This window comes from Marmota marmota, unplaced genomic scaffold (genome assembly GCF_001458135.2).
Source record: "Marmota marmota marmota unplaced genomic scaffold, marMar, whole genome shotgun sequence".
NCBI lineage: Eukaryota > Metazoa > Chordata > Mammalia > Rodentia > Sciuridae > Marmota > Marmota marmota.
This window is the reverse complement of record NW_026000037.1, coordinates 54,835,878-54,863,091: the sequence shown is the minus strand read 5'-3', so window position 1 is coordinate 54,863,091 and position 27,214 is coordinate 54,835,878. Positions and strand designations below refer to the sequence as shown.

The 27,214-nt window shown below is 37.4% G+C and overlaps 1 protein-coding gene across 5 annotated transcripts in view; it reads right to left on the bottom strand.

The window, feature by feature from the left end:
- Nucleotides 1–381: 381 nt before the first annotated feature.
- B3galt1 (beta-1,3-galactosyltransferase 1) overlaps nt 382–27,214 on the bottom strand; it is a 558,180-nt gene continuing 531,347 nt past the window's right edge. For all 5 annotated transcript variants that reach the window (XM_048812420.1, XM_048812422.1, XM_048812421.1 and 2 more), the window contains one exon: nt 382–8,009. In XM_048812420.1, coding sequence (XP_048668377.1) covers nt 6,800–7,780 — 981 coding nt within the window. In that variant the 5' untranslated portion in view covers nt 7,781–8,009 and the 3' untranslated portion in view covers nt 382–6,799. The remainder of the gene's footprint in view (nt 8,010–27,214) is intronic.

Genomic DNA, 27,214 nt, shown 5'->3' with positions numbered 1-27,214 from the left:
AAGGAATTGTGAACTAGCATATATTGAAGAAACTAATGGAACAGAGGCAAATCAGATACAGAAGAGTTTGTCTGAGTGTAGTTTGACATAGATGTGGAGACAAATCTAGAGCGCAGAGAGGGCTGGCCTTTGTGATGAACTAGCTAGTGATGGATGCCTCTCCAGAGGATCCTTTGCTTCCAAGAGGGAAATAAAGCATAATTGAACTTATAGATTGTTTTCTCTACTGAAATGTGTGTGAGAACTCTGATGGATGGAAGCTCTAGTAAAGTTCCTAGTGAACTGAACTAACCTGGCTGAGTGGGGTAATGGATTTATGGTTTGCATGCCATCACACACTAAGCTTGTATATTCTTGAATCAATGGTGTTTTATTTTAAAATTCTGAATCTTTCACTGTTACTTACATGGGGTTTATTTTCTTATTTTTTTTCATTTGCTAGACCTTTTCAGTTTTTCCATTTCTTTGGTTACTAATATATCACATTGATTATCTATAGAAATTTTTTATTTACATTAAATAGATTATGTATGATAACTCCTGGAAAACATGCAAATGTCATGTAAAATAAACGTTTGGAAAGAGAACAGTTATTGCTCAGGACGAGATGAGGGGGGTTGATTTTCAGGGGAAATGAGAAAATTTGGGGAAGTGATAGAACTCTTCAATATCTTGATTATGGTGGTGGTTATCCAAATGTATGCATTTGTCAATAGCGCACATAACTGTGCACTTTAAAAGGATGAATTTTAATGCATATCAATTATAATTCAGTTTTATTTTTTTTAAGGGGAGTAAATTTTCCATTTGAAAAACAAAATAAGAAGCACTGAGTTCCACAGGAACTAGGGTCTGGGATGGTCTGGTATTTTGAGGTATATATTTCTTATTTTGGGGAGCAACATGCTGTATTGATTAAGAACATGGCCTTTACAGCCAGAGGACCCGAATTCACCATGTATATTCTCTGTGGCCTGTTTCTTAATCTGTCAGCTGGAGATAATAACAGAATATACTTCATGGGTCTGTTAGGGTTAAACAATGTCAACTACAGCACAGAGGAATGGGCACTGAAAGCTTAAGGCTTTGCGATGGGAGAATTCCCTAGCAGTTTTCCCCTCGCCTCACATTTGCTAAGGTCATCCTTGCCTTTGTTTGAAAAATAGTCTTCATCACATACCACCCCCTCAGTGTAACTCTGCCCAGCCTGCCATATCCCGAAGCCACTGCTGAGTAAATGCCCTGGAATAAACCTGAGAGAGAGAATAAATCACCTCTTGTGCCATGTTCCCTCCAGGTGAGGACTGAGGTCATTGCAAGAGGCATAACAAATAGTCAACATAATGCACTAATAGATTCTATAAGGAAAACTAAATGGAAAAATTTTCTTGAGTGCTGGGCAACGCTGGCCGAAGAGACAGTGGAGCCGGCGTTATTATAGATGTTGTCGAATCAATAATACTTTTTCATTCATTTCTTTTTCATTTCACAAAACTGCCCATTTTAACCAGCAAAGAGGTGAGGAGATATTATCAAGGGCCATTTTTCATGTTCATATGGATTATATTCTGGGACACACTGCTCTTCTAAATAGCCCTATTTCTGTTATTTTTTTTTTTCTACTTAGAAATGTATTCAATTCTCTTCCTGCAGTGGGAGTTCATTTGGAAATCTATGACAATCAATTAAGCAAATGAGAAAATAGAATGCTTGTAATTATGATAATCAAGCGATATGAAACCCACCCTCTTAGGTCTGATACCCATGCATCTTTAAGCAATATATTAATTAAACTGTGGATAATTGTTACAATTAGAATCAAGCTTTTATCGTTTTAAAAAATCACCCTGAAAGAGAAAAAGGAAATATTTTAAAAATATATGCAGCTGTCAGTTTTTGATGTAATTCATTATCATGACTGCGTTGTCATTTCCTTAGCTACATGGAGAAATGATTTCAACATGCTTTATTGATGTGATTCCTTATTCATACCTGGAGACACTTTGTCTGTACCCCATTTTCTCCTATTTCTCCTGGTCAGAGGTTGTCAAACTTTTCCTACAAAGGGCCCACAGTGAAGTCCTGAACTTCAACATGCTTAAGAATCACCTACAGGGCTTGTTGAAATAGATTTTTAGTAAGGACCAAAGTTTTTAGTAGGGACCAAAAATTCCTTGCATTTCTAGCAAGTACCCAGATGAATAAAATGTTCCTGGTCTGGGGACTATATTTTTAGAACACTGCTTTTGATGTTAGTCCTTTAAAAAAGTCAAGTGGAATACAAATCTGTATACTTGTGTTTTTGTTGTTTAATCACATTATTTTTTCTTACCTGATAGATTTTACCTTTTGGAACTGCAAGGAACAGAAGGAATACATCTGAAGTTAAATTTCAGTTAATAAATGAGTACCTGCTTAACTAGATCAGAATTGGAAAGAAAAAAAACAAACAATGAAGCACCACTTTGTTTCTTAAACAGCTTAATATCTTGTTTATGGAGTTAGGTATTAGCAATGTCTACTTGTCTTTGGTTAAAGAATGTCTGAATAGCTATTTCCAATCCCATTAAACTTTAAGGGTGTATGCAGTATTCCAAAGGATATATGTGGGTGAGGTGGAAGAATGACATCTCTTTTGTTTTAGATTTGACATGCCCTAATTCACCAAGTACATTATCAACATAATGCCATTGGAATTTGTCCTTAAAACAGAGTACAGTTAAAACGCTTCTGTGAGGCCATCAAGGAGATACCTGTTTCCTAAATCCAGAAGTGGATTTAGCCCAAATTCTACTTATAGGACCAAATGGTGTCCAAGCTGACTGTTGGAGTTGTTCTGGGCTCTTGGGGATGAGCTGTGATGGGGATGAGTCATCACCTACACTGAGGTTAGGGAGACTTTGGTAAATTGTGGACATCAATTAATTTTCACAATCACATTTCTCCAAAGAGATTCATGCACAAAAACCCCAATAAAATGGGTTATGTTCTCCTTCTGTTTATTTGCCTCAATGTTTAAAAAAATCAGCTTTATGGAATTGTACTCTTCCTCAGGACAGATGGGCCTGTACATTAGCATCGTGCTTTCAATTAACAGTTTATATTTCAAGAGGAAGGTGAAGAAACTGAATGTAAAGACATCTTCAGCATCTATTTGTCATTTTTAGTTTTATAACATCGATACAAAAAAATAGTATTCTGATTAGCAGCTTGATTGGCAACCCATGTAACCCTAAATAGTTCTACAAACCCGGAGAGTGCACTTTTACAGACAATTACTTTTGGCGAAACCATATGTACAATTTTGAACAAATAAATACATAAATACAATCATTCATATATAACGATATACCTAAATGTCAATTATCAACAAGCGTTTCTAGTAAATTACTTCTTTCATTCACAAGTTACTTTGTTGCTTATAAAAACTATCTTCACCTTTACAGAAGAAATGACATAATCAATTCCCCCACTGAACCCACATATTAGGAAAGGTAGAAAATATCCCAGATGCTGTACGGAAATATTCCATTGTCTTTTGGTAGAAGAAATTTGATTGAAAAACTCCTTCCTTGGCTTCTCTGTAAAGAGTTTGTTTTCCCCATATCGTATCGCACAAGGGGTTTTGTTCTTCTGAATTTATTCCAAATTGAAAATGATCTTCGCTTTTTGATTCTGGTTATTTCAAAGTACATTATTGTGTATTGAAACTGCTCCAATATAAGAAGACACAAAGCCACGCAAACTAGCCACCAAAGATAAAACTTCTTTTCAAAAAATAAATTTGGAAAAAAAACCTTTAAGAACGTAGACACTGATTATCGATACCCATTGTTATCTGGTGCATAATGAAAAACAGGTGGGGGAACAGTTTTGTAAAAACTGTCTGAATGACTCCTGGTGGAATACTGCCATTAGTTATTTATGTCTTTGCGGTGCTGGGGATGGAACCCAGGGCCTTGCACGTGGTTGGCAAGAGCTCTGCCACTGAGCTACATCCCTGGCCCCAGAATACTGCCATTATTTATTACGAAACATTATTTTATGTCAAGGAAATGATAATAATGGATTCACAAATAATTGTGACAATTTGGCCAGTGTCATGTCAAAAAATTAACAAAAGTAGAAAGTTAGAGATTTTTCTTGATCACTTCAATATTTTGTTTGAACATTCAGAAAAGAAAGGGCAAACATGCTTAAGGCTATTGAAATACTGGACAAATGGCCTTGCCTCACCCAGCTCCATGCAGAAGAAAATGTTACATAGCAGGCAGAGTCTAGCTGTACATACAGTTGGGGAGAAGAAAATAATGGCTTTAAAATATATACATGTGGTCTTTGATGAATATTTACATATTTGTCACATGGGCACTACCTAGCATAAAAAAGTTAGGAGACAGGTTTTTAAGATGTATGATTTTCTGATTTTTGCTCCTTTTCAAGATTAGGGCTTTATTCATACTCTATACACACCTGTATGAAATAATTCAGAGATGTACATATATAATGTTTATAATGTGTGATTTCTTGACATCAAAGGTGGCTTGGCTGAGCGTGGGGTTGATGCAAGGCAGTAGTATGAGACGTGGACTTGATTCAGCTGCATGGTTGGGAGGTGAATCAAGAATGAAGTCATGAGACTTCCCCAGTAACTGGAACTCACAGCAATTGAGGCTACAGGGTGGGAGGGTGGTTCACCTTGTGCAGCTCCATTTCTCCCAAGGTCACTAACATTGTTCTGTAATCAAAATCATCAGTCTTGCTAAACAGAGATGAGATGTATTAAGGGACAGGAAGTCCTGTCTTATACTGGGAACTTTGGGGCTGGAGATGAGAGATCCAATGTCTTCAAGAAATAGGCCTTGACTTCTGTTTGTTCATTTTGTTTGCCATCGACTTCTATGGGGGCTCCCAAAGGTCAGGTTAAAAAATAATAAATAAATTAAAAGGTGTACTCTTTCAGCTGGGGACTTTCTTTAAAACAATGAGTTTTCTAATGAATGGGAGATGTGAAATGTGTAGGTTCACTGAGTGCCTGTTTTTCTGATAGAAGTGATTCTCCCTGTCCTCAACGCTTTTAAAGATAATTCAGGCAAAATGTTTCCTGAGACCTAAGTTGTCATGATGCGTTTTGCAAGTGTATGCTTCACTTACTGTAATAGATTCCCAGCCAATGCTTCCCCTAAAGAAAGAACAATGCCTTCACCTACAGCCCCTGGGGCTAGCAAAGAAACACATGGAAAAGATAGCTTACTCATTGAAAACAGAAGAGATGGCAGAGAAATTGAAGCTTTGCCAAACAACTAACTTATAGCCAAGGAAAAATCAAAGTCTTGGAGGAATTAAGAACACTGATAGTTCATAGTTCATCTTTATTTTGGTAGATTTTATATTAAGATGATGTACTACTACTGATGACCATCATTATAGTTATAGTAATCGTTTTAGCATTTGGCATAATGCATGATACATTGCATTATGTAGCACCTTTTAAACTAAGAATCTCAAAAATCTTAGCAAATGCAATTTGCTCTCACAGCACCTGTGAGGTAGGTGATTTTTTGTTTGTTTGTTTTTTTAAAACAGCCATTTTACAAGTGAGAATATTGAAATACAGCAATGTTAAAAGGCCTGCTCATGTGGTTTGGTGGCATTAATAGAATCTGAACCCAGGCTTCCCCACCCTTCCTTCCTATGGTACTCAATCACATAGCCCCGAGAACACCTTATAATAGCTTTGCTGTTGAAGGTACTTGGATATTTCTGGTGTTACTATCACTTCTATCAATGGTAGGGCCAAATCTTTCAATAATATGGTACCTGTTAAAGATTTTCTCACATGCTCTGCAAATGTGTGGGAAGGGCATCTTATACTATTTCTAAGCTTATGTTAATTTTAATGTATACCTAAATTCATATTTTCTCAATGTGATTCATTGTTCTCTGGCTTCCTACCAGCTTGTTTTCTACATATGGAGACATGTGCTTGCCTGATCCAGAAACTGAAAAGCATTTAGCAGTATTATGCAGAAGGAAGCAGGTGAGATTATTACATTTGGCAAAGTCTCCTTGGAGGCACCATGTAATGTTCCAAAAGAGCAGAATTTTTTTTTTTTTTTTTTTTGTTTAAGTAGCATTTTATACACATTCTACCTGCTGACCAGGTTTAATCCTCGGATGAGCAAGTAGAGTTGCCTTTCAAACACACAGACTATTTGATTCTCAATTTTAAGTTCCCATCCATTTCACTGCAGCCTCTCTGCCAGTGTTGGAACCACAAATACTGTACACATTACATGGCAACATATGTAAAAATTCAATGTAACAATAACACACACACACACACACACGGTATTAATAATCACATCCAGTGTGTCTTCCTGACTGTGCATCGTTTCTGAATTGTTTTTGAAAAAGTTGTTTACTTATCTACTTATTTTTGCAGAGATGATGTGAAGATGTTACTGTAAGTTTCAGTTTCCCAGAACCAGATTTTTATCTCAGATGCACAGTGCATAAATCCTAGGAGTTGTCTGGAAGTCACTTTTTTTTTTTTTGATAAATTGCATGTCTTAGGACCTGAGGATGAAATTTGGTCCTTCTAATTCATTTATTGTTTCTAAGACTGAAGCTTAGCATTTGGGAATTGGTAATCCAAGAAGGAGCTAGGAGTAGGAGGCAAAATCTGTACAAAACCCCTTCACCGGTTCATTTCCCCTGGGGACACCTGTAACATACCAACACCTTAGGCCCCATTTCTTAAAAAAAGAAAAGAAACATATTTACATGGGTAAAAATTTTAACATCTGAGGTGTTTCTTGCTTGACATGTCATTCCAGATTCTGTGCATTTCTTCTGGAGAGATCTGATGCACAGTGATAACTCGGCGATACCGACACAAACTGTAGGCCATTTTCCAGTGATTGAAGCCACTGTTCTGGAAAGGATGTATGCCTAGCTTGCGAAGACACAGTCCCACATATACATCTTCAAGATGAAGCAGCCTTGTGTGCAGTGAGGTCTTATAAATGAGTTCTGCCACATCAGCTGAAAAGATGTAGCCAGTCCCAGAACAGAATGGTGGGTAGTTGCTATCAGGGTACAAATCTCTGGGCATATACCACTTACTGCGGACATCCCGGATGGGCCCTCCATTGATGACATAGCCAGTGAAATACCTTCTTCTTGGCTTGGTGGAGGGTTTCAGGAGTTTATAAATTAGGTTGTCCATGTTTACAAAAATGTCACTGTCTGTTTTCATGACGTACTTGGCTTTTGAGCAGAAAGTGGCCACCCATCTCATCCCCATTAATGTTTTGAGAGTCAGGTTATGGTAGGAGTCAATGAAGTCCTCCACAATGATGTCATGGAAGATCTGGCTCTCCTGCTCCACCATCTGATTCAGAACAGGGTCTGCGTTCTTGCCCAGAAGGAAGAGGGTAGCTATCTTGATCCCTTTAAAGTTGTCCTCATCCCCCCACGTCTCCCGGATGGCCTGGCGGGCATCGAATTCCTTGTGGGTTGTGCTGATGAGGATAACAAGAAAAGGAATGTTTTTCTCACATTTGTTGGGCTCGTTTATTAGAAATTCAAAAGAATGTGGGTTTATAGGTCGAGTTCTTATGTTGCCAAATGTAAAGTTCTTCCTGGCAACTGTTAGGTGGCTGAATGGCTTGGAGCCAGTGTAGGATGAAGTAGGACGAGTCACGCTCAAGTACCAGAGAGCGCTGGCCCAGCACACGACCGTCAAAACATATAAGCAGGAGACCTTTGAAGCCATTGTCTTGAGAGCGTGTCTACTCCAAATATTGAAGAATATACCTTCTTGGCATTAGATTTTTTTTGTTTTGCAAAGGCAGCATATTATTAATAAATCTTAAAGTTTGATAGAGAAGAGTGAGTTGTGGATTGTCCATGGGCCTTAGCAGCAGTCTAGCATCTCTGCATTCAATTTACTTTCTTCCAAACCAGCCGAAAGTTTCCATGTGTCATAAATCTTCCTCTTAACTCTGAAAAATCAATAAAGTACAGTTTTTGTTCAGATTTATTTGTCATTTTTACATCCTCAAGTAAACATAGTAGGGGGTATAAGAAATAACCATGATGGTTAAAATAAACATGATCACTCGTTTTTATAAGTCCTAAAAACTTCATGATAAAACCACTCCACTTTTCCTCTCCCTATAACAGAAGTTGTTTATGAATATTTATGCCCAATAAACAAATACATAGACTATAAACTCTAGATGAATATGAGGTAAACATCATTAGAAAAATCTTAAAAATATCCCCTTCTTCACAAGAAGACTTCTTTGCAGTTGAATACTTTCTGGCACTAAAATCTTCTTTCAAACAGGAAAGAATCACACATGGCCTCAGATCTCATTCCCATTTTTTCATGTCTGAGCTTTTGTTTGCTTGATTCTGATGAAGGAATCAATTATCAGCATCTATTTGTTTTTTCAAACTCTACCTTTGACAATGTGTTGATCACCATTGGAAAGTCTCCACTAATACTGAGTCTCTCCTGGAGAGGAAGAATTCCCAGCTGTTCCTTACTGTCTCCTTACTTTGGCTCTCACCACTCTTGGCTCATAACTCTGCTTCCTATGAGGCTTGCTATGGGGCGTAACCTTATCCTTCATGCATGGAAATCATTATTACCCAAGCATCCTTTTAGACAGCTGGCAGCATTCACCTTGGTCTAAGTTGCCTTTTATGGTTTGCAACAATTCACCCATATGTTCCCTGGATGAGATTATTCTGACCCCTTTTAATACTTTTTTACTTAGCTACACTTGCCTATAAACATTGCGGAAGTATAATGGGAGAGACAACTGAACTTGAGGGCCATAAATTCAATGACGATGTGGCCAAAGAATAACTGGTGTTCAAATTAAGAAGCTGTCCTCAGGAACACTAATCCTTTCTAGAACTTTTTATATTTCCTAGAACTTTTACATTTTATGCCAGTTAAAAATATATGCCAGGTTACAAAGTTCATTCATATAAAAATTATTTCGTCATTCCCAGTTACAGCAAAATATAGTAGCCCTGGAAAGTAGATAGAGTAGATGATAGATATCAATTTCAACAAAGCCTGCTTCAAAGAAAACTATTTTTAATTGTGAGCTATGTTGAAGGAATTTCACCAGGATTACAGATTGAAAATCAGGCTTCTAAGCACAATAGTCATAATGAAATAAAAAGACACGAGGGGCAATAGCAGAGACAAAGTACATACTCTTATCTGCGTGAAGAGCTAATTGTGAATGTGTGGTCCATATGAGAGCTGCAATAACTCAGTGTGGTTAGGTTCTAACTGAGTATTAGAGTGTCTTCCAGCAACATGAATGAGGGCAAAGTCAGGCCCCATTTGGCCCATAGTAAGTACTCTGTAATTACATGATCTAGTATTTTTGGCCTTCTGGAAGAACTTTTTGCTCTAAGGAGCAGGAAAGCTGATAAAAAGGACATGACGAATGGCCTCAAGCAAAGAAGACAATTTTGAAACGTGGGACAGTAAGAAAAGGGAAGTGAGAAAAACTAATAATAAAGAAGTTAGGAAAGTGCTTCTCAACTTGGGATATACAAATATGGTCTCCATTTCAATTCCAAGGGTTTGTGAGTCCCAAGATGGTACTAGAAAACCAACTTTGTCTATCATTGTCTTAGCCTATATCTCATCCTGTTGCTCTTGTCCCCTTGCTTACTACTAAACTGCAAGCAACCCATGACTAAGATGTCAAGGAACTGTGAAACAAACTCACCTGGAACAGGCTAGGGAATCTTTAGGAGGCATTAACCAAGTTACTAATGGAGGATTTACTTCTTCTACATTTTGATCTCCTAATTATTGTCTCTTTCCTGACCTTACAAAGTCAAGTTACTATCCTCACTTCTGTAGGTAATCCTTCATTTAACTCTTTTACATAGTCATTTGTGAGTTCACTTATCCACCAATCACCAATTAATCAAATATTTATTGATTACTTATTATATGTGAAGTAATGAGAAGAGAGATAGAACCCATATTCCAGCATCAAGAACTCCTACTCTAGGAGGAAAGATTTCAAATAAATTATGTAAACATTTTTATCATTAGGTTATTGGAGTAGGTAGAAGCGGTGGGGTGGAGAACAGAACATAGGAGGACAAGGTACAATCCTGGAGCCCAATCACAGGACCGCTTCGGGGGCCCACTATCCACATAGGTTGTGATGTGCATCTCACTCCCCAACCCCATCCCAGAGTCAAATAACCAGGGAACCCCTGGGGAGGATGGCATGGAAAATTGAAAAAATGTGAGCTAAGCTAAATATTCAGGTATTCCTACCTAGGAATTATCTGGATGGAATTTGGGCATTCTAGGCAACAGGAACATCATATATAAAGGTATAAAATGAGATGGAGCATGATATGCACCTGGGTATGGACTGTTGAGAGAAGAAAGAGCATGGTGAGGAGGGTGGGTGTGTGAGAGGAGGGTTACAAAGATGAGCAGGGTCAGATGGTAAGTGGTATCCAGAGACATTCTGCTTAGGGAAACTGGTTACCCATTTGTGCAATCTAAAGGGTATGAGGAAGAATTTTACCTTCCCCAAATTGCACCCATTGACTTTAATAACAATTCCATGCTAGGGATGTCTTTCTCCTATAGCTCTATATACTAGGAGAATAAGTGAGGATTTGTTTTATTTGATACAATTCTGTGAGATTTTTCTGGGGGAAAGGACTGCATAAATATAGATACCTAAGAGATTAGGAATGGGCTGGGAAAGGGAGAAATATGAGAAACAGGTGAGATCATGAAGAAAATATATGTATTTTTGCCAAACAATGAACATTCCTCCTGGACAACTAATAACCATAAGACTTCTTCCCATTATTATTGGTAGCTATCATTTTAAAAATGCGTATAGTGGACCAGGCACTATGCTATGTGCTGTGTTCTATGCTATTCTATCCTATTTTATAGAGCTTCATTCCTTAGAGTGTTATAAGAGAAGTCTCATTTTCTCCATTTTACAGATTAGAAAGTGGAAACTCAAAGGTATTACAGTTTGTTCAAGATCATGCAGCTAGTGGATAACCTAGAAATGGTCATTCCCAGCTTCCTAAGGCCTGTTCGGAACACAGGCATTGTCTTGGGTGGGAAAACCATCCCAGGCCATTCAGGGAGCCTCTCAGCTTGCTATTCTTCCAGTGATCCACACATTCATTTCCTTAGATATGTGTCCATTGTCTGGATTTTTTTCTAGTCTATTCTGGTTTGTTATACACTACACTATGCTACCACTGTAGGGATTCTTGGTCACTAGAACTAATGATTTGCAAAAATCACATTAAGGCTTGAAGATGCTATGGGTGGGATGGAAAGGTTTTGAAGTGCTTTGCAGGTCCTCTTCTCTGTGAACCACAAAGCCCGCACACATGCACTGAAAGAATCACCATTTCATTTGGTATTTTTTTCCTTTTTCCTTCAGAAATGAAAACAAAAATAGGTATTGTATTATATCTTAGTCAACACTAAATGGAAAATTAGTATTTACCAAATCCTCTATTTAAAAAGTGACAACAGAGAATCAGAAAAGTGAAAAGGAACCAGTGTAGAATCTGAAGAGCGGCCAAGGATAATGTGGACTTATAGACCTGAGTGTTTAAAAAAAAATAGCCTTTTTGCAGACAACAGAACAGATTTCTCAGATGACCAAAAAAATAAAAAAAATACGCCTTGGGCAGGAAGTAGTAGTATAACTGAAGAAAGAGCCACGTTGATGCGTAGATCTATTTCATGTGTGTTGAAGTTGGCGGCAATGGGCCAGCTGCTCTGGATTACTTTGAGTAATCCTACATTGTGATTTGGATTTTCTTTTTCTCAGTAGCCTTAAATATAAGGTAAGAGAGAGAATTTTTGTCTGCTTTGTCTCCAAATACATTGGCTGTATTAATAACTCTATTGCCGGACCATTTGAGCTTCTGGGGAAAGTCTTCTATACAGGCAGTATTAGGATACAAAGAGCAGGACCTAATGGGGACAAGGGGATTATGACAGTTCATCAGTTCATCATTTGGGATCCTGAGCACATGAATTGATAAATTCTACTAAATTAGTAGGATCACTATCAGAGTTTTATAGATTTTTTTCACCCATAGCTGGGAATCAAACCCCTGCACACTGGGGAAGTGCTCTACCACCGAGTCACACCTCCCACCCCATAATGCAGATTCTCCTGCTAGAGAAATCTTTTCTCCCCTTATAAAACTTATAGTCAAAGACCCAGTGGAAAACAGAACAAAACACCCCCTCCCCCCCTCATACACACACAAAAAATCAACTGAGAAGATCTAGGGAAGTCACTGAGTATCACAAAGTAGAATCCTCTGGGGGGTTCTTTTAGTTTTATAAGATGTTTAAAAATTCCTTCTTAACAGACAAGTTAATTTATCAGTGAAATGGAAAGTTACACATATAACATTTGTCACTCCTTTTAGCAGCTTTACCACAACTGCAAGACACTGACGACACATTAACTTGTCATCCATTAAATACAAATCCCTCCAAATAGGAACATTGAGCTAGAACACTTGAAAGATTTCCTCCCCAGGGCCATACTGTATTGCAGATTACCTCATTCACAGAACTCTCCAGTAAATATCCACCTTTACCTTTCAGGAAGTTAATGGGGCAGAATTTTCAATTTAAGAAGCACATGTTTCTCCTAGAAACTGTTAAGCTGTCTGCTTTTTTTGAATAATTTATTTTAAAAGACCCAAGCCTTACTAAAAAAATTTTTTTAATCCAGTCAGAGTTAAGGCCTAGGTACAACACTACACATGGGTAGTGTTGCTGGTGAACTGTGCATTATTGGGTATCCAATTCCATCATGGTGCAAGCAATATGATGGTTAATTTTATGTATCAACTTGACTGGGCTGAGGGATGCCTGGACAGCTAGTAAAACATTATTTCTATGTGTGTCTGTGAGGGCGTTTCTGGAAGAGATCAGTGTTTGAACTTTTAGCTACATGGATGGGCACCACCCAGTCTGTTGAATATCTGAATAGAATGAAAGGGTGGAGGCAGAATAAATGTACTCTCTTGCTTGAACTGAGACATTCATCTTCTCCCCTTGGAGATGGGCATTCCTGAGATTTATAGAACTGGTTTCTCCTTTATTCTTAGGATTTTGGATTGAGATTGGAATTATACCATCAGCTTTCCTGGGCCTCCGGCTTTCAGACGATAGATCATGGGACTTCCAACTCTCCATAATCTTGTGAGCTAATGTCTCCTAATAAATTTCTTTCTATATATTTCTTATGGTTTAGATAAGAAATACATAACATATGAGCTCATATATAACATATGTTAGACAATGCAAGTATTTTCAGAGGTGAAATGATTAGATTATGAGACCACAACATAGTCAGTGGATTGATTCACTGATATAGATTAACTGAGCAATAATTATAGGTAGGTAGGACGCAGCTGGAGGAAACAGGTCACTGGGGGCATGCTTCTGGGCTTTACATTTTGTCCCTAGTGAGTGGAGCTCTCTCTGCTTCCTGGTTGTCATGTTCTGAGCTGCCTTCCTCTGCTACACTCTTCTACCATGATGTTCTGCCTCATCTTGGGCCCAGAGCTATGGTGTTGCCTGACTATGGACTGAGCCTCTGAAAGCATGAGGAAAAATCAACTTTTCCTCCTCTAATTATTCTTGTCAGGTCTTTTGTTCACAAAAAAAAAAACAAAAACAAAAACAAAACAAAACAAAAAAAAACAAAGCTAACTAAACAATGTATTTTTATATATCATTGTTTCTATGTCTTTGAAAAATCCTAACTAATACAATCAAGTACAACACCGACTTCCTATGTCTTGGTTACCACTTATCCTGAGTTAGCTTAGCTATGATTCCAACTTCCCTCACCCATACACAAAGTTTACAGGAACCTCAACAAATGGCCTGCTTGTCTCCTCCAGTATCTCAAACAATATCTCTAGGTTCTGATTTCCTTTGCATTTTTAAATCTGCTTCACTTCATCTATCAAAGATGCACTGAACACCTACTAGGTGCCAGGCACTGAGCTCGTAGGATGTGTGGAAGCTTACTTTCCAGGAGTGGGAGGCAGCAAAATAATGATAATATGTTACACAAATACAAGATTCGTCCCAGGTGGTAAGAAATACCATTAAGTAGATAAAGTAGAATAATGGGGCAGAGACTAAACAATGGTGGGAAGGAGAAAGGCTACTGAAGATAAATTGGAGGGCTTGGGATGTCAGCAGTAAAACACTTGCTTAGTGTGTGCAAAGCCCTGGATTGGATGCCTTGCACCAGGAAATGAATGAATGAATAAATGAATAAGTAAATAAATAAATCAGTGACACTCTAAGGAATGGACAGTTATCTCTGGTTGAGTCTTTGAGAACTTTACTACGTTTTTGTCGCCTTTGCTTGGCTCTTTGTGGTTAATGCCTCAGTAGGAGCATCTTTCTACTTCTGATCCCTGCCCTCCTGCTCTTTTAGATTTTGTTCTCTTTGTATTTCCCAGCTATGGCCATTCTGCCCCCTCTTGCTTCTAGAGCTAAAGATGTCACCTGCTGTATTATTTTGCCAGAGCTGCCAGAACAGAGTACTACAAATTGGGTAGCTTCACAGCATACATTTATTGTGTCCCAGTTCCAGAGGCTACAAGGTTGAGAGGGTGGCAAGACTGGTTCCTTCCCAGGGCTGTGAGGAGGAATCTGTTCCATGCCTCTCTTCTAGCTTTTGCCATTCTTTGGCTTGTAAATGTGTCAACTCGATCTCTGCTTTCATCTGCATGTACCATTCCACTGTGTGTATATCTTTTGTTCCTGAGTTTCCCCATTTTATAAGGACACCATATTGCCCACCTTAATGACCTTTTTGTAACTTTACTTGTATGTAGACTCTATTTCCAAATAGTGTCACATTCTGAGGTACAGAAGTCAAAGAATTCAACACATCTCTTTTGCACAATTCAACCTGTTGCATCCACTTTCCTGGGTAGTAATAGTGAAATACGTTGCTCCACAGACCTTTCTCCTTCTCACTTTAATTTTTCCTGATTTAAGCTGGTAAACAAGCAAGTAAATTCTTGGTTGGTAAACTAAACTTTCAAAGGTTGAAAAACTTGTAATTAGCATTCGAAGAAGAGTAAAACATAAATGTGAAAAGGGACACAAAATTTGGTTTATTTTTAGATTTAAAAAGAAAGAAAGAAAAGTCAGCTTATGACCATATGAAGTGTGTCATAGTTTTAAGTAGTCCTTCAGTCCTGCCATCTTCTTTTTCCTCTGACTCCTTTAAAAATTCACACTAGTCGAGAAAGACAAGCCAGGACTGTGGCATTTCCCAGACCGACAGTTCCTGAGATACTGGCTTGGTTTCTGGAGAAAATGACCATTCTCCTGAGTCATCTCAAATTATCAGCATTTCTATTATTGGGAGCCAATTTGGGATATTCATAGAGTACATGGCACTACAAAAGTGGTTTTAATAAAAATAAATTTGCATGCTAACATTAAAAAATGGTGAAGAGAGGACAGTTGGGAAAAAGTAAAGTCATTGCAACCAGTTCAAAGAGAAGCAAGACAAGAAAATGGGGGTTACGTGGCAAGGAAGCACTAACTACTTCTGCTTATGAGATGCTTTTACAATGAGTGAGGCTTTGGTGATTCACAGTACCAAGTAAAATCCTTTCTGAAAAATGTTTTCCTCTCTAATGACATTCCTCAGAGCAGGTAGATGAGTGAAATCAAAGTATCTTCATTCTTTGGGGAAACACAGGAATTCAGACCACAACAGAACTAATTGATGAATGAGCCCCCTAAGCCAGAGCTTCTAGTAGGCTGCATTAATTTGGCATATGGTTATCCTGATGTGCCCAGCTTTCTCCCTTTTTCTTGTTCTGGTAATTATGCTGTAAATAAGCACAGGAGAGAAAGAAATAAAGTACAATTAACACTAGATAATGATTCTTCAAGGAAGAATTTCATAAGCCACTACATTATCCAGCTCGCTAAGTTATTAACTTTCTGAGTGACAGGGGATGACTCTCTCCAGTCTTTCTTTTAAGCAGGACCCCTGGCTATGTAAAGAGCCATGCCCATCTGCAGAAGTTGAAATCCCCAAGTGCCCTTAAGAGCAAAGATAGACACGGAGCTAATTTGTTCCTTTTAAAAATTTAATTATGAATCTTTTCAAAGAGACCCCATAATTGAACGTACCCAGTAGATCATGTGCAGCAGGAAGTGGCAAAAAGCAAATGGTAAGTTCATCATGACTTGGCAGCTGAAATCATTTCCCTCCCAAATCTAGAAGAAATGGTTTGAACCTTTCTCCTTTCCAACTAACATATCTTGACATTTATTCAAAAGATCTTTATAAATCCCTGCATTGGGAAGAATAGGGCCAACTTGAGAGAGAGGAGGGATGGGGTGTCTTCGTGTGGGCTCAAGGCTCTTGCTATTCTGAAAGCCATACTTTATTTCACGAGGAGAATGTGCACTTCAAATTAGAAGGGAAGATTATAGCTTTCTTCAAATCAATGTGTTGCCCTAGTTCTAGAATTCAGAGAATTTTTTTTAACATCGCTACAATCCTCTCAGGGAAAAAATGAAAATGAGGATATCTCATTATTTTAAATAAATGCTTGGCTTCCTTTGCAGTGATGGATATTGTATCTTATATAAGACACGTTTTTAAAGACGGGAAGAGCAATCACTTATTTAATCATAGGCGCTTGGAAGCTTGGCAGTTAGATTGAGCCTCGGGTGGAGCTTCTCTATTGGGAAAGGAAATGCCAGTATTTTTTATTAGAAATGTGGAAGAGGATGAGAGGAAAGACATCAGACTAATATAAACAGCAGCTGGGAGAATTTTAAAATGATGAGCTATGTGATACCAAAAGAGTATTCATTTGTCCCATTATTATTTTTTTTTGTGGGGGGGGAGGCTGATATAAATGCCCATCTTTAGAAACCAGAAAAAAAATCGCTGTGTTCATGCATTTACTGTCTAAAATGTAAAAGTCTAGGGAGATCTCTTAGTTCGTTGCAGAGAGGTAATATTAAGTACAATTTCAAAAGAATAATATTAGTACTATGAAACAACTGATAACATAGGGAAGAGAATTTGGGATTTTTCCTTTCCTTCCTTTTTGTTTTCTAACTCAAATGCTCCCTTAATAATATCAGCTTATTAGAATCCCAAATAGCCAAAATAATTTTATGTAGATGCTGCTGGTGGATATTATTTTGTAGGTAATCGATTCTATGTCATCAGAAGACCCAGACTCATCTCCCCAATGTTAGTCATCAGATCTGAAGCCCCTGAAAACCTATGCTTCTATTTCCTTATTGATCAAATGAGAATTTTAAAAACTGGTTGGGCTTTGCAGAGTCATTGTAAGGACCAAGTGAGATAGTATGATTGAAAATACTTTACAAGCTGAATAGTGCTACATGAACGTAAAGCATTGTCACTATTCATATAAACATGATAAATAAAGTCAGAAAGGATTGCCTATAAAATGTTTCATGAGGAATGATCAGCCAATGTATCTTGACTAATTAGTACAAAAGTGGTTTTCTTACTTGGCTATTGCTCAAAAAGATAAAAATAGCACTTGGTATCTCCAGTTGACTATTTTCATAAGAAGCTTTCAATTTCATTTTTTATGCCTGGTATAAAAAGGTCTTGCACTTGTGTTGAGAAAAAAGGAAGGGGCATGTAGGTTAGAGGAAATGTCATTATGTCTATTTATCATTAGCACTAAGTGACATAACATTAGAATTTTTTTCTAACATAGCTTCAGAATCAACAGTTGATAGAAAACATTCAAGATGAAGTTCGGCAATGAAATCTTGGGGAATTTTTTTTCCTTAAAATATTACTTAGGTTCAGAATTGCATGAACCCTCACTGATGAGGAATTCTGATGCTAGTACTTTCTTTGCAATCCCCCCTGAAGAAAGACTTCTTTCACATTTGGGATTTTTAGTCTCTTTATTTGCTAGCTCCTCTTTTATTTCTAGAAATGCTGTCTTTCCTTTGCTTGGAAAAATGACAAGACCAACCAATTCTTCTCTTGACCCTGACATTACCTTGAATTATTGTCAGTTTCCTTCTTGATTTCACACCACGGCATAAATGAGTGCTCTCTCCTGTGTCTTCCTCATTTCCTTACCCATTTAACTCCTGAACCTCTCAGACTAACACACCATGGCATTCTGAGGAAAGCGGGAAACTGTCCCAGTCCCTTCCTCCCTGGTGTCAACTGCCTTTGATACACTGGGGCACTCTTCACTTCTGCACTCACACTCATCAGCACTCACACTCTTGAGTACATGGCTTCTGCTATTTTCTCTCCAACATTGTTTTCTGGGAAGATGGGTTGATGCACTCACATCCTTCCTATTTTTAGTACTGCCCTTTTCCTTATATTGAAGGGAGAAGTTTTACTTCTATCTTGCTCCCCTCTCTTTGGAAGATGATATATTTCAGAGCACAGTGTTTTAACCCAAACACATTTCAATTCTCATTCTTTTGTTAATTTTCCATACAAACAGAGAAGTTTATCTCATGGACAAGCTAAACCAGTATATAAGACAGAGTCTGTTGAAGACCACAAAAAAGTAAAAATAAATGAATGAATAAATAGATAAATGACATTATGTGTACTTATATAGATGCGAACTTTGTTTTTCTTCATTTTTGAGATGTCAGGTTATTACCAAAACTGCTAAAATGTAAAAATTATCATGCAGAGGATATTTTACTTGGACCATTAGAGATGAATTTCTATGAAATTCTGAGGCTATTTTAAATTTAAAGACTGTATTTTAATAGTCTTTTATTCACCAAGACCTGCTCAAATGATTATAAGTGATCTTTCTAAGAAATTTTAAGTTATTTCATTTCTTTTTCTCTTAGCACATAATTTGAAAGTCCATCAGACAGTTTTCAAGTTCTGTAGAAGGAGAATTTAGGAAAGGTCTCTAATAGTATAGTTAGAAACTGGTCAATTATAAAAGGAAATAGTCCTTTTTGAAAATACACATGACACCATACAAAGGCAAAACCATAAGAAATTAAAGGAAAAAAATGATCTCTTGCCATTCTTTCCTATATCTCTTCAATCAGAAGGGTAACAATTTTTATGACTGGGTACAATAGCATGTAATCCCTAAGATGTGCTAATCAAATTTACAACATTTAGTCATTAATTCTTTTGAAATACTATATTAAGCAATGGTTTCTCTTTAATGAATTCCTACTACTTTCTAGGATCATATAATATACTTTATAAGTAAAACGTTATGTTATGGTTTGGATCTGCACTGTTCCCCAAAGGCTCATACATTGAAGGCTTTGTCCCCAGCAGCAGTGTTCAGAGGTGGGACCTTTAGGAAGGGCTTTGACCTCATCAGTGGTTCAGTTTATTGAGGCAACATGATTTGAATGGTCTAATGGGAGGTGGTAGAAAGTATAGTTAATGGGACCTAGTAGAAAGGGATGGTTCCTTGGGCACTTTATCTTGGCCCAGGCTCCTTCTTCTCTGTTTCTGATTCCCTGCTGCTGACTGCCATGAACTGTGCAGCTTTTCTCCTCCACACCTTTTTTCTATCATGTTCTGCCTCATCTCAAGTCTAGAACAATGGAGCCAGCTACGAAAATCTCTGAAAATATGAGTCAAAATACATATTTCCTCCTTTAAGTTATTTTTCTCAGATATTTGTCACAGCAATAAGCTGTCTAACCCATCTTGCTAATAATATTTCTACTAAGAAGTAAATTGTCATGGTTCCCATCTTATAGAAGAAAGTGAGTCCAGAGAAATAAAGCAGTTTGTTCATCTTCATGCAGATAACGAGTGATTAAGCCTGGATTTGAACATAGATCTACTAAACTGTAATATGTGGGTATTTATACCACATTGTGTATTTCACTTTTTGCATGGTAGACAGAGAAAATATTTTTTCATATGCCCTTTAATTATCCATGAAGTAATGTGAGACGTAGGGAAAATGGACTCATAGCTTCAATGCATCTCACCTTGGCTCTGAGCTTCTGTTTCATAGTGTAGATGTTGTCAGGCAGTATTTTTTATAGAGCTAAACACAAGTTGAAGAACCCATCTCCATTAGCTCATTAGCTGGGCTAGTCCCTTCAAAATATTGATATCTTGAAATTCCAATCAGTAATAATGCTTGGAACTCATGGAATTAAAAGGAAATATTTGTTCTTAAGGTCTATTTTAACTAAGCTCTGAAGGCCATGCGAGCTACTCATCTCTACCATTACGGGGCACTCATTTATTTTGGAAAGACTGTAAGACTTGGTACCAGAAGGCTCTGCCATTTAACAAGCTAAATGACTGTGGTCAAGAAATTCTCCATTTATGGAAGATTTGCTAAGTTTTAGCAACTCAATTCTCATTCCAACACCTCTTTAATATTTCTTCCTGGAAATGGAGTAATTGTAAAAGAAGCTGAAATCTATAATCTAGTTTCCCAGGCTCCTTTATAACTATGATAAAGTTGTATGCCACCATCAGATGCCTCCAGGCAAGACATAGCTGCAGGAGGGAGCAACATCAGGAGGCAGCAGCTTTCTGACTCTTGGAATCTCCTAGGAAGCACTTGGGAGACAAGGACATTTGATTTTTCCTGAATGAGCAGAGAAAGATTTACAGCCTCCACAAGCAAACATCATAGCTCTGAATCCAGGCAGAGGAGGTGGTGGAGTTCCAGAGAATGCAAGTACTTTTGGGCCGCCTTGTCCTTGACCATGATGTTCCAGCTGGGTAGTTGCCAAATCTGGGTCTTACCTTCTCAGAAAGTCCCCTACCTAATGCCTTTTCTACCTGGCCTGCTTACAATGAATAATCCTGCACCAAAATCATTATCTCTACTTCTTTAAGGATAAAATGAGACGATGATCATCTAATTTTCAGATTTTAAGGCAAATGTCATACTGTAAAATGGCATACAGAGTTTAATTTTTGTTAATGTTTATGTCTGGTCACTTTGGCATTGCCTGAGAGAACTACAAACCACCATAAAATAAACAAATTCCTACTATACTCACCTCAGAAAATATTATGTAGCATTTCCATGTGAGGAGCAGCCCTTTGAACTGAGAAATAGATTTTAAGGCACAATTTTCTCTTTTCATGTTTTGTAAAGACGTATGGCATGTCTTTTGACAATGTCCCATGGCCCTCATGTGATCCTGCCCTGAATGACAACCATTATCTCTGCTAGGAAGCTGCTTCATTTTGAAATAGTCCTCCTTAAGTATACTCTGAAAAATTGTTGAAAATTCATTTGGTTCTTTTTATGATTTGCTAGTCTTACTTTATAATCATACATGTCAGCACACATGGTCCTACTGGTGAATTTGGAGACAGGCTGACACTTATTATTCTCCACTCCCCCCTCACCTTTTTGTACTGAAAATGAACCACTATGATTTTGTGTGTGTTTGTCCATGCATTACATTTGAGAATCCCATTGCTAAATTTTATTAACATTATACTAAATACACAAACTAAAATGTAAATCCCCTATCTTTAAGGAGCTTAGAGATACATTAATTATATGTGGGGAAAATAAGTGGTAATTAGAGGTACTATTTACATGCTATTATAACTGAAATACTTAATTCTTGATGGGGTTGATTGGATGATTCTTGGGAGAGGTAGAATTTGGCTTGATACTAAAATTTAAAAATAAATAGAAGCAAGGCATAGTAGCATACTCCTGTAATTCTAGCTACTCTGGAGGCTGACGCAGGAGGATCTCAAGTTCAAGGTCAGCGTGGGCAACTAAGCAAGACCATGTCTCTAAATAAAAAATAAAAACCACTGGGGTTATAGCTCAGTGGTAGGATGCCCCTGGGTTCAATCCCCAGTACTTTGCTAAATAACTAAATAGAATAAAAACGAATACAGAAAGCTCAGTAGGAGAAAAATTGATTGTAGGGAATGGTAAAGAGAAAAGATTTGCAATGCATTTGCAAAGAGACAAAGGTTTTAAATTACTTGATTTATTTCAAGAATAAATTCTCTATTTCAAGAATAGAGAGCTGTCTAGCGTGGGATCATGGTAAAATGTACTTGAAATTGAGAATGAAAGGGAGTCATTGCTCATGAGTTCACCTTTTCCTCCATTATACCTTATCACTTCTTCATCTTCAGTATACCTCCATCAATTGTATTTAAGTAGATCATTTTCTTATATCATATGGGAAGATGCCTTAATCAATAGGCTAATTTTCTGAATTGCTTTTAACAGTGTCTCTTTGATAAACTATAATCTCTTTCAGGGCAATGATTTTTATCTTTTTCACTATTTTCCCCCTTTCATTATTATGTCTTTCTTTATCACTATGCTTTAGCATAATAGCATAGTTCAAGGAGCATTGTAGTTGATAAATAAATAATTGGAGTAAATGACATCCAGTTGGCCATGAACAGTAATTTGTTATCTGATAATAGCATCAACAAGAGTCCTTTGATGAGATATTATAGATAAGTGTCTATGTGCTGGAAAGATACCTCAAAAGGTGCTCTACATTTGCAGTATGTGATATCTTCCCCAATACCTGATTCTTTTCACAGTGCCATTCAAAGCAAATTTCTGCCTCTGATTTAATTCCTGAACAAATATCACTTCATTATAATGTTTCTGAATTAAAAATGGATTTAAAAATAGATTTTATAGCTAAAATATAGAGTTTCTGTGTTTAAGAAAATATTCCTTGTGGAAGGTAACACACACACACACACACACACACACACACACACACACCATGAACACAAGAGAAATTCAGGAAATATAAAATAGCATCTGACCCTTCTCTGAGGTGAATATTTATCAGTTTTTCGCAGGTTGTCAACTGTCAGATCTTCAAATTATTCTTTCCTGAATGTCTTTCTGAACTGCTTTTTTATATATTATCTGACTTGCTATTGTGGTGGGTCATTGGTGACTACATCCGTCTTGTCCAGCTACAGCAGCAGCATGTGTAAATTGCGTCTCTGAGGAGTGATAAAGTGATGCAAATAGTATTTTTCACCTTGAGTTACCATAGCCACAGTCATTATCTGCAGTAGCCACTGTGTTGTGTTCTTCTATGAATTCCCCTAACAAGATGCTTCACCCCATGTCACATCCAAACTACAAGTAAGAATATCTACACTGAAAAGTTTGAAGACAACATAACTTCACTGCCCAAACTGCCCTTCTAGGAAGTTACCTTCTGAACTATTGTTAAGTTGGTTTGAAAATTATTTTCAGAAGCCATTTACTGAAAAATATAAAAAGCTATTTACTGAAAAATACAAGAGAAAAAAATTGCATTTGGGGGTAATAGAAATGGGGTGAAGAATAACACTCTAATGACTGGAAAGTTTTCAGGGCATCATGCACAAATGTAATAATGATTTCCATGGCTCCCCAGGCATATGTCAGTCCCAGAAGACAAATGGAGAAGTATCATTCTTCGGGGTCCCTAGAGAGTTCTAGAGCAGTGTTCTAAGTAACTGTCAGAAATTAGAATTATTATTTAATCTTATGATTGGGTTATAGAGCTAAGCATATCAGTAAATGCACAGTAGGAGTAGTATATTCATAGAGGCTTGGGACAAGTTTTTCAAAGTGCTGCTATTACTTTGGATTGTGAGATGCTAATGGACGAAAACATGGGTTAAACAAAATTCATCAGATGAATTCACAGCAGGACTGCTCAGAATCTTTAATATGATCTGTTTGTTCCCTTGAAGATCTTAAGACAGAACTCTAACATGGCCCACAGAACTTTCTTGGGAACGCATTGGGGATGCCACACCAACTAGACAGTTAAGATACTCCATGACTTCCCTCTTGAAGTTGTAAATGACTATCATCACTGTTTTGTTAATGTACTTTTTTTGTTGTTTTTATAAAAGAGAGGGGAGGGATGGACATAGTCTTTTATCTGCTTTAATGGTGAACATAATCCTGTTTGAGTATCTATTTTTTTTTTAAGTTTAAAAATCTGGCACCTTGTAGCTCTTGATTTGCTTTGTCTTTCTCTTTCTAATATTTTAAGATGGTTGATTTTGAGAAAGCTTTTGTTTTAGTGTTACAAACTGATACATGCACAAGACAAAAGATGCAGAGGATAAAATTAAGCAAAAAGGAAAAGAAAAATCAACTGTAATCCTATCAAGCAGATATAAGCATTGCTGACAAGTAGATGTAGTTGTTTTCCCATTTGTATTTTGTAAGTATGCGATCATGTTGTCTGTGCACTTTCATGTGCGTTTTTCCCAGTTAACAAGCATCATCAATGCTCTTGCACGCTATAATGTACTCTCATGCCATTCATTTCCAGTGACTGCTATATTCCATTTATGTAATCATTCCTCTACAGTCAGATATTTAGTCTAACACTTTCCCCCAAGTCTGTTAGCATTCTCAGAGACTGCAGTGATGTGACTATTAAAACAGATGAGAATGTTCTTGGTTCTAGAAAGCCTTATCCTAGAGACAGCACAGGTATCAATTGTGGAGTCTTGAGAACAAAGGCACCAACAATGATCTGCTGTTTGGAGTCCCTGAAATCATATTCACAACACTAGTGCCAGTGATAACTCCCAACCTGGCTCATCAATCTGCAACTACAACTTATTCCCAGGCCACTAGTATTTCAGAGAAATGATTCTGACCATTTAAACCTATAGTTTATGGTTCAAGTCCACAGAACAGCACTAAGTCAATTTTTCTGGTATAGAGATAAGAAGAGTATGGGATCTGGAGTTTTTAGGGTGGCAGTGTAAAACAGTTCCCTGTTTCTTTTCGAAGTCTTCCAGGTCATTTATCTCAGAGCTTATCCTGAAATGAATGCCCACATCATTTACACCATAAATAGCATCTTCAGCATCAGAGGGGCAGTTATTATAAGGATGAGATCAGCAATACTGGTAGTAGTGATGAGTCAAGTCCAATAATGATTTGATTTGATTGACAACTACTGAGGATTCCTATCTGGAGTTTCACTGTAAGAGTCCTCTGGGCATCTGTTCAAATGTGGCCTGATGGAGCCTGGTGCACTGGATTTCCCTGGTCTAAATGAAACTTTGCCCCAGATGAATTATCTTACAGACATATCTTAATTTCCTCTCATCTTAGTTTACCTAACTATGAAGCATCTTGAAATAATAGTCATATAAAGGAAGTCAAATTGGATTAGATATACCTGGCTATTTCTAAGTGTCAAATGTTTATGAAAATTTGCAACTACATTTTTTACATTCTGAGATTTTAGATTCTTGTCAGAGGTTTTGAAAAGCACGTAAGGGTCTTACACCAGAAGGCAGAACTGTGAAAGGTCAAAGCTGTAGATCATGTAGTCAGACAACCTGAGTTCAAATTCTGCTATTTGTTGGCTATACCATCACTCACCAATTATTTCCTCAGCTTTAAAATGAGAAAAGAATGCCTACTTCAGATTCATAAAAATAAAATAAATCTCAGGAAAGCACACAATACCAATCTTGGCACACATTCATGCTTAATAAGTACTAATATTAATTTTAGCATTTAAAGAAAATCACAAATACTTTTAAATATTTTAATGCAATTTATTAGCCATTATGGATGTTGTTATTATTATTGTCCCTACAATGTGTATGTAACTACTATCCTCTAAGGAGATGAAGTCTACAGAGTAGTCACTTAGGATTTATTGCAATGAAGTGTAGGGAGTGATGAAATAAATGTCATGGCATGTGTGTGAGATATTGTGGGGGTGCACTGCTTTGTGCAGGCAGATTCTGGCAGATTTCCTGGAGCCATATTGCATGTGCAATGAATTTTACTCACAGGCAGCAGGAAGTGTGACTGAAAGGCTGTGGTTTCTGCTTCCCTCCAGGATTTTAAACTCAGGCTCATATCTGAAGAACTGGTGACATCTCATGTGTTTTCATCTTGTTTTGACCACTGCCTTTTATTGTCTTAGAGAAGATGTGATAAAATAAAGTATGTTTCCACCATTCTCTGTACAAAGTAACTTTTTATAATAACATGTATCTTTATGTATCCCAGGGAATAAATTTTATCCTCAGGAAATGAATTTTAATTCATTTGGTTTTTTTTTCAGCTTTGTTAACATTTATGCTGAATCACATTTTATTCAAGTATTTAAAAACCAGGACAAAGTCAAGTCGATAGTGTTGGGTGTTTAATGAAGCAAAAACAAGTAAAAAGAAAAGACAATTATTATCTTAAAGGTAATATGTTATGCTACAGACAGTTACTTAAATATGTTAGCCTTCCCATCCTTATTTTCTATGGTTAACTTTATCTTCACTCTCCCTGAAATATTCTCTTTGCAAATACAAAGTCTCAAAACCTATACTCATTGTAACCATTCTGATTTCTTATACCTTTGTCTGGGGCAACTTTCCTAATTAGGAAGATGGCTCAGTAGCTGCTGGCTAAAAATCAGCTGGTGTGTGAGTCTCACTGTCTATTAGAAGGAGGTAGCTGGGTGGGGCCCCTGATCCTCATCAGATGGCTGGTACATTTCATTTGTACTTTTCACAGAAGTGCTCAGGCAAGTGTGGTGATGCCATTTTGGCCAGGTTTGCTAATTAGGAAATGAGAAAGAGTGCCCCTATAATCTCAGTGTCTCTGGAGAATTTGCCAAATTAGAGGTTTAATCCTATTGCCTTTCTTGTCCTAAATGCACTATCCCTTCAGATACAAATGGGGTTCACAATGACTAAATGCCAGATGTGAATGAAACAGAAAAGTTGACTTTCTTCCTGGAAGGTAAAAAGAAAAAGTGAGGATCTTTGTGCCCAATACTGGGTGGAGGATATTGCTCCTGAATAACTCTTTAAAAAGGTCTGTTTCAAAAAATCTTTTGGAGGAGGCTATGAGTCTCACATAGGCATGTTGATCAAGCTGTCATTCTCAGTAAAATTAATGACATGGCATTTGCAGGTAAATGGATGGAGTTGGAGAATATTGTGCCAAGTGAAGTGACTCAAACCCCCAAAACCAAAGGTCGAATGTTCTCTCTGACAAGTGGATGCTGATCCAAAACAGGGAGGGAGGAGGCAAAAAAAAAAGGAAAAAAAAAAACTTTGATTGGGCAAGGGGGAAGGAGGGAGTGAAGGGGGCAAGGGGG